This window comes from Anticarsia gemmatalis, chromosome 24, assembly GCF_050436995.1.
Source record: "Anticarsia gemmatalis isolate Benzon Research Colony breed Stoneville strain chromosome 24, ilAntGemm2 primary, whole genome shotgun sequence".
NCBI classification, from domain to species: domain Eukaryota; kingdom Metazoa; phylum Arthropoda; class Insecta; order Lepidoptera; family Erebidae; genus Anticarsia; species Anticarsia gemmatalis.
In genome coordinates, this window is record NC_134768.1 from 3,518,089 (window position 1) to 3,526,958 (window position 8,870).

At 31.5% G+C, this 8,870-nt stretch overlaps 2 protein-coding genes across 2 annotated transcripts; both read left to right on the forward strand.

Annotated features, from left to right (window-relative positions):
* Window positions 1–400: 400 nt before the first annotated feature.
* LOC142983682 (uncharacterized) lies at window positions 401–2,362 on the forward strand. Its single transcript, XM_076130673.1, has one exon. It carries the CDS (start codon window positions 572–574, stop codon window positions 2,180–2,182), a length of 1,611 nt encoding a protein of 536 aa, XP_075986788.1. The 5' UTR covers window positions 401–571; the 3' UTR covers window positions 2,183–2,362.
* A 435-nt stretch (window positions 2,363–2,797) lies between these two features.
* Window positions 2,798–4,322, forward strand: LOC142983515 (uncharacterized). Its single transcript, XM_076130441.1, has one exon. The coding sequence runs from the start codon at window positions 2,964–2,966 to the stop codon at window positions 3,999–4,001; it is 1,038 nt and encodes a 345-aa protein (XP_075986556.1). The 5' UTR covers window positions 2,798–2,963; the 3' UTR covers window positions 4,002–4,322.
* The last annotated feature ends 4,548 nt before the right edge of the window (window positions 4,323–8,870 follow it).

An 8,870-nucleotide genomic window follows, 5' to 3' on the forward strand; every position in this document is an offset into this window, starting at 1 on the left:
GATGAATATTAAAAACATATTTTCTGTATATTTCGGGAACCATCGAAAACTCAATATTAAGCTAAAAGAATGCTATCTGCTCCTATAATCTACGGATAGCGGGTAACATTCCGACTACACCAAAAAACAATACTTGGCATCGCAAAGATACCTGTTTAATCATGTAGTGATATCAGTAAGCAATAAAGAATTAGAAAGAAGAAACGAGTTTCATATTCCTAGTATATTGCTACGAGCTACAATTTAGGTAACTCATATTTCTAACATGTTTACATTGTTTACTGCCTACAAACCCACAGGAACCTACCAATTGTACCAACTGATCAATTCAACATCGCAAAAGTCACGTCACTAGTGACTAATAGTCTATGATAAAATTATGGTCATTGTGGAAGTTGCATCCATCAAACTAAACGTCAGTTTTATCAAATGTCAAAATATCTACATCAAGCCGATGTTTCGTAGTTTTGCTCGTATCGTATTAATTTATGATTATATTAGCTATCATTCTTCGATTTCTATAAGTTAATAAGATAAATCATTATACTACTAGCACGTGAAATCCATCAAAATGTCTAGTCGTAAGCAAAGGCAAAAACGAAGGTCGGTTTTGTCTGATATTGTAGATAAAGCTTTGCCGGGAAAATGCAGGGTGTGTTTACAAGACGGCAATATACCCATTTATGGAAAAAAAGATATATCTCGCCATGTAATGGAGTGCGCAGGTATATACATGAGCGATGATGACAACCTGCCACAGAATTTATGCAAAGAGTGCGAATCCTTGCTGAAAGCAGCCATATTACTCAGAAAGAAAGCTCAAAAGTCTGATGAGTTTTTAAGACAAGGAGATTATTCCGACGACGCGGCAACCACGTCCGAGCATAGAAAAGCAAATACTTATCAGCCAGACACGGATGATGAATCCTTTATTAAGAGAGAGTATTTGGAATATGATAATTCTTCAGAACTAGAATTCAATTGGGTAGATAATGTAGATACTGATGAACTATATGATACCAAAAATTTTGTAAATTTGGAAAGAAACACAACTGTGGATGAAAATGAATTCAAAATGGAAGTATTAGATGAAGAAGCAAGTGTGAAACAAGAGAATGATGAAGTAGACAATGAAATGGTTATGATCATTGTGTCTGATAAAGACAAACCTCTTAAAACTGTATTTAGTTGTATCAAATGTGACATCAAATTTGAAACAGCAAGTGAACTTGAAAAGCACAAGAAAGAAAATCATGCAAAGATACTTGCACACCAAACTAAATGTGAAATTTGTCATAAAATTGTGGACAAATCTGATTACAAGGAACATGTCAAGGCACATAGAGAGAAATATAAAATGAGACATGAAAAAAGATATCCTAAAGTGGACTGTGAAGTTTGTGGTAAAAAAATAAACAAATCATATCTTAAATACCATATGAAGAAGCATGGAGATGCTAATGACCAAGCAGAGAGATTTAAAGAATGTCCCGTTTGTCATAAATCACTCAGTGTGAATTATTACAATGATCACATGAGACGTAAACATGAAAAACATAAAACAAATAAAGACAAAGAACCTGAAGTCCCGGAGCCACAAATACAGACCTATTTGAAATGTCCAATATGTGACAAAATGATAGACAAGAAAATTTATAAAGACCACTTAGCTAAACACGGTGGATCTACCCGCCGTTACATCTGCGATAAATGTGGGAGGGTATTCAAACATCCATCTGCATTTAAAACTCACACTTTAACACATGGCAGTGAGCTAAAATATAAGTGCCAATTTTGTTCCTACCGTGGCTTACATCTTGGCTTACTTAAAATCCATGTACGAACTCACACTGGTGATTACAATTATAAATGTACTGAGTGTTCTGCCCGTTTCATTACCAAGAGCAACTTAACAAAGCATATGCACAGACATGCAGGTTCTTATAAATTCAAATGCGATACATGTGGTAAAGGATTCTACAACAAACGGGATATTGACAGACACATTAGAACAGTTCATTTGGCATTGAAGAACTATACTTGCGATATATGTGATAAAGGATTTGGCCATCGAGACAATCTGTTGGGGCACCAACGCAGAGTCCACAAGCGGGAAAAGATAATGGATAGAGTAGGCCGTATGCCATCCTATTTAAAACAAGCTGCTACTGAAGAAGAATAACTTATCTAAAGTTTTTAGAAATTGATTTGCTAATGAATGAATTTAAACTCTTGCAACTTGTACACATTATTTGCTGATATTGTTACAGTGCTTTAGGTAATTGTTGTGTTATTCATGTATATTCTTATTGACTATAGTCATTTAAATCATAATAATAAAATTATAATAGTTCATTTTAAATTATTGTTTTTTATTTCACTATTATTATGTACTAGTTTCTTTATTATAAGAGGGTAGAGCTGATTGGTATCATTACAATACGAGTTTATAGCATGGTTCACATACAAAAATAGGAGATTGCGAGTAAAGGAGACGTAGGAACGATAGCAACTTTTCATTCTATCTCTTGCATACACCTAGATCATCATGTTTTATTGTATGTAATCGACTAAAACGATTAATACGACCCTATTCATAACTAATATATTCTTAATTTTTTTTTATATATTTGTTTTTTTTTTTCGCCAATGTGTATATATAGTTTTAATTTTAATAATTTAATGTAAATATTTAGTTATATAAGTTCTGTACAGTTTCTAAAACCTCTTGTACCTATTCATAACTCCCTTAGTTTATCTCATGTCATAGTGACAGATGGTAAACATCATTGTCACTACTTGTCAGTTTAGCTATCGAACAGTTGTAAATAAACCGAAATGCGCTAACGATTTGTTTTTGCGAAAACTACCGAGGATTTATATTATTTATTATTATTAAATTACGACCAATTATAGTAGAAAACACGAATTAATCCGAAACGACAGTTAACTCATAACTCAATATGCTGGCGTTATATTATTTGATGAAAAAATCCAAATGTGCAACGAGAGTGCGAACTGATGACTATTATAAAAATTTAAATACAAATGTTTTTATAAACAATAAAGACGATTTGAATACTCGATGTAGAGTATGTTTACAAGAAGGTTCTTTTCCGATTTATGGGAATGACGAAACAGTGTTTATTTTGGAAACTATTCAGGCAGTAGGCAATGTACAGATTGACGAAAACGATGAATTTCCAAAGCATTTATGCGATGTATGCCACGAATTCATAAGAAATATTACACAATTTCGGAAAGTCGTCCAACAATCCGACGAATTTCTTAAAAAACCCGTTAAACAAGAATCAATGTATGATCAAGATTTTAGCGACAGCAGTTTTTATGATAAACATGTAGAAGAATGGACGAGTGAAGAGAATTCTGAGATTAAAAAAGAGAAAAAAGTTAAAGTAAAGTATGCTTCAAAGGTAACATGTAACATTTGTAACAAAGTCATCAACAAATCCTATTATAAAGAGCACATGACAATGCATGATCCTGATCATCAAAAGTATGTTTGTGATGTCTGTGGCAAGTCTTTTAGACTAAGATGTGCATATCACAACCACAGTTTGAGACATCGGAATGATTTCCAATTCAAATGCCAGTTCTGTCCATACAAGGCAAGATATTCAGAGCTTTTGAAGACTCACATGAGAACACATACTGGAGACTACCGTTACATGTGCACAGAATGTCCTGCTAGATTCTTATTTAAAAGTAACTTGAACAGCCATATGCACAAACATAAAGACCCTCAATTTAAATGTCAGGCTTGTAATAAAGGCTTTCATTCAAGACTAATGTTAAAAAGACATTTTGAAGCGGACCATTTGGGTATAAAGAACCATGTTTGTAATTTATGTGGCAAAGCATTCGGCTACAGAAATGCTATGATGAAGCACCAAAGACATGTACATAAGAGGGAAAAGTTATTATTTGGAAGAATGCCTGCTTACTTAGAAGCTGAACATAGAAGTGAAGATCAGCAATGAAAAAATAAATACTGAATAATGGAAATATGCAAATATATAAATATGTCTTCAGTTCATGCTTGCTAAATGCTAGTTGGAGACTATGCATACATACTATTGAGAACTGGTTGAGAAAACTCAAACATGAAAAGTTTTATTACTGTTGGAAGCAGAGATAATTATTTTAAAGTTAATTCATTTTCAACCTGCCTCTCCTTTACTATATAGCTTTGTAAAGTTAATTGTAATATGTATCTTCTACGTAATAAGTATTATTATCTTATTTAGTTACTATATGTATAACAATTTTTACTGAGTGAACCATTTAATAAATTAGATGAGATATTACAGTAATGTCTTATTTTAGTGTAATTAAATCAAACTATCAGTAGTTCATAAAATTCATTTAAAATCATACAGACTTCTGTCCACGATTCCACCCGCGATCGGTAGTATAAATATTGTGTTTCACTTAAAATCTATAATTCTGTAAAATGTTATCCAAATTGGTACAGCCTTCAGGTATAAGAAGATTGAACACACTTCTTTATTTAGGTATTACAATGCCAATTTTATGTATGATAATTTATTAATCGGTACGACTTGGAGCTAAATTTGTAATTACAAAACTTTAAAACCAGACTGTTATTTGATTAAATTCGCTCACTAAAATGAACTGAACATGATTTCGTTATTTTATTCTGAGTACTAAGTAGATTAAGTACGTAACATCACTATTATTTATATTTTGGAGATGACAGTTAACTGACGTCTCTTTTTTATAATCAGCTGATTGTCAGATAAAGTTGATTTGATTGATTGCGATTGATCGGTGGTAAACATAAACAAGTTTTTAAAAAGAATGTCTTCATCATATTTCATGAAGAAGTTTTTACAAAAGAGACGTATGCGTAGAAAGCAAAAGCAATTAGACAAACCAGTAAATTATGAACTGGAACAAGTTATTGATGATGTAAAGAATAAGTGCAGGATATGTCTGAATGAAGGTAACATCGCGATCTTTAATCACAACAATACATTTGATATTTCGGAAGCAATGCGAACGTTTGGTGGAATAGAAATAAATGAAGATGATGAATATCCAAAACATGTATGTACCACTTGTCACACTTTCTTACAAAATGCCGTTTTATTCAGGAAATCTGCGCAGGATACAGACAAACTACTTCGACTTAGTTCAGCTCAGGAATACTCAGATTTTGACACTGTAAATGACGCAGACGACAGCACTCTCTATAATTACGAGCCTAGTCTAAAATCATACAATTGTAAACTATGTAAGTTACAATTTCAATCATGGGATGAATTAGTCGCACATAAAAACTCCAAGGCTCATAAGAATGTTCGTATTCAATGTCCTATTTGCTTTGGTTTACTAACAGCACAGTTGTATAAGAAGCATTTGGAAAGGCATCAGTCAGCATCACATCTTGTGTGTGACATTTGTGGTAAATTATACCGAAAGGATAACTTAGTGAGGCATCTACAGTTGCACAACTATGAATTGCCATTTCAGTGTCAGATATGTCCATATAGAGGCCGCTTTATGGAGTCACTCAAGATCCACATGAGAACACATACTGGTGACAAACCCTTCTCTTGTGATAAGTGTGAATTAAGATTTTTAACAAGGAGCAACTTAAATAGGCATCTACTAACTCATAAAAAGGAGAGGCCATTTAAATGTGTGGAATGTGGAAGAGGTTTTTACACTAAGAGGGACATGGATGCTCATTTCAAAGCTGATCATGCTGGACTGAAAGACTTTAGCTGTAGAATGTGTGGTAATAAGTATGGAACTAGAAAAGCCCTTATGAGACATGAGTTGAGAGTCCACAAGAGAGATAAAATGGCTAAAGGAAGAGTGCCACTATATTTACAAGCAGAGTATCAGAAACAAGTTGATGAAATGATGTAATTGATTCATGCCATGTACTTTGTTCAAGTCATATTATAATCACAATACCAAATATAATATAAACTGCTTTATATTGATAGAAGTAATAAGTGTATGTTTGTCTGAAAATGAAACTTTGTTGCATTAACTATTCTTATGTGATTATATTCAAGGACAGATGTTGCCTAGAAACCAAATAGTCCCATAACATTTTCAGATACATAACAATATCTAACAATATGCATGTAAATACTTTGCTTAATTAGTATACTTTGGTAATTTGACTATTTGATATGATGTAAGAGAAGGATCTTGGAACATTTTGAGCAATACCTACTAAAATGCATTTGTCTAAAACTTAGTACCTAGCAGAAAAATTGTCTGTATAATAACTAATAAGATATGGTTACTTGTAGCTCTATGGTATTACAGTAATTATAAAAAAAAAAATACATAGTTCACTTCAAATATTTATTTCCATAACTTGTTAATAAGTGTTTATAAAACATTTATGCATAAAGGTTTATAATCATTGCACATGTGTAAACCATGTTTCTGTGCTATAGTTTTAAAATAATACATTTTGGTTGTAAAGACTAGAATATTTCAATAAATTATATATGAAGACAAACTCTGGTTTATAATTTATGGAAGAGGACATTAAGTACATTTTTAAATGAAGAACACACTTATTCAGAATAAAACTGCCTCATATCTACTGAACAATGGAAGATTTGATAGTACCTATGTATAAATATCTAAATAAAGGCCACATTATCACTTATGTTACACTTATCGGATGGATACAAACAACAACAGGAAAGGCTTCTATGGTCTCTTACAGTTACAGTGTCGCTTATCATACAAAACTTGTTATTTTGTGACTAAAACCTGAAATATCATGCATATGAAATATAAAAATTACTGCTCTATAATGAAGACAAATATTTTTTATTATGAAGTACCTTTCTGACTAGAAGATTTAAGTATTAAAATTGTAACAGTCGGTATAATTTGAAATTGGCATATTACATTCACTAGTTGAATTGTAAATGTTACAGTCTTGTAATATAAGTAACAAAATATTTTTGTTAATATTTCAACTGTTATTAAAAACTTACATTACATTTTTGCACCAAACATCATTTTGTTTACTTTACATTAAAACTCGGTGTGCAAGCCTTTGGTTAAATCTTAACTATATAGAAAATATTTTTATTACACACCAACAATATTAATATATTTAGATAACTTGGTAGATATTACATATAGAAGAGTAAATATTTCTGGCTACATTATAAATATAAGGCTTAGTAAATAGTAACTTTTATAAAATTTTAATATAAATCAGTATCCATATTTCCATTAAACACGATTGTAATAAATATGACTAGTATTATAGGACCAAAGCAGTAAGAAGTATATATAAATATAGAATAGCATAGCAGTCATCTTACTTTTTAAATAAATCTATGCTCCATGGCACTTCTCCTTTCTTAATCTATCCATAGACAGTAAAAGTACTTTTTATTCATGAATTTAGAACATTAAAATAGGAACAACAGTATAAATAGGTTGTAAATATTGTCTAGAATATTTTAAAAAACTTGTAAAATGTTGTGCCATTAATCACATGTAAAATGTAAAATACTTTTTTGTTGATTTTGAACATTTTTAAAGAGTAGAATAAACAAAACAAGGTTTCTTTAGGACTTCTTTTTTTGTAAAAATACACACATTTCACACTTGCCCAAATATTTGTGCTAAAGGCACTCAACCCTAAGGTAGGTATATAATTTAATATTAATATTTAACAATAGGTAAATATAATATTGTACTTTGCTAATCGTATGAAGGTCCTTGGCAAAGGCTGACTATAAACATGGAGGCAAATACAAATTCCACCGTTTGTATGCAGAGCATGAGAGTACACCATATGTACTCTATTCTAAGCACCACAACTTGAAATATAAGAAGATATAACACACCCATTATTGATGGCACAGTCAGCAACACTGAGAATAATACAGGCGCATCTGTGAAAGAAAACTCCTTTGTTAAATTATTAAAAGCTTGAAAAGCTGATGTCATTTTAACAGAATCAAATTGCCAAGAGGAAATTTTACGGTAATTCATCGAAAACAATAACCATACGTACCTTTTTCGCTAAGACTGCCCTTTCGCCCTAATATTAATCGGGCAGCTTCAACAATGAACAAACCTATTAGTACTCCATAGTCACGTCCAAGTTTCGTTGGATCTTTTTCCACTTCGTATTTTTCAATAATTAGGACTGATTTCAGAATAAGAGTGCCGAGTTCACATGTTGCAAATAGTCCAAAATAAAAAGAATTAATATAGAGCAAAATTTCGTATGCTAAACTCGAATTAACCATTTTAAATTACTGATTAACTTAGTTACGCTAAGATTTTATTAATTTATCTAAAACAAAGGAACTTCTATAGGCACATATTGGAGACAGTGACAAAAATGTAAAATTAAGATCCTAATTTGTTCCTCCTATTTAAAAATAGAACACACGGGAAAATTGGAAAATTGTTATTGACATTTATTAAAATGTTACCACAGAGGAAATAGATCGGAAAACATATTTACATAGATGACCTATTAAAAATGTGCGGACGATATAATTCTCTAGCACACTGTGTTTTTGCTGGTCTAGATATTTTACTTATTAGAAATAAGCTTTAATTATTTTTCTAGAACTGGCTACGATTTTTTATTTTATTAAAAGAAATATCAACACCGATTGAATTCTCTCTATGCTTTTTGCGTCGACCGTAGCAAAAAGCCCTTTTTAAAAAATGCTTTAGTTGCTTAAGAATAGGTATAATATTGTAATGTGTTAAATGTGTCGCTAATAGCTGTAATAATAAGCCAATATCCAAAGGTTGACATTGGCAAGTGGCAACTGGGACTGGGTAAGTCAAGCGTGGCAACACATGTTAAG

Coding starts and splice junctions, on each gene's coding strand:
- LOC142983682 (XM_076130673.1), top strand. CDS start 572: ATGTCTAGTCGTAAGCAAAGGCAAAAACGAAGGTCGGTTTTGTCTGAT.
- LOC142983515 (XM_076130441.1), top strand. CDS start 2,964: ATGCTGGCGTTATATTATTTGATGAAAAAATCCAAATGTGCAACGAGA.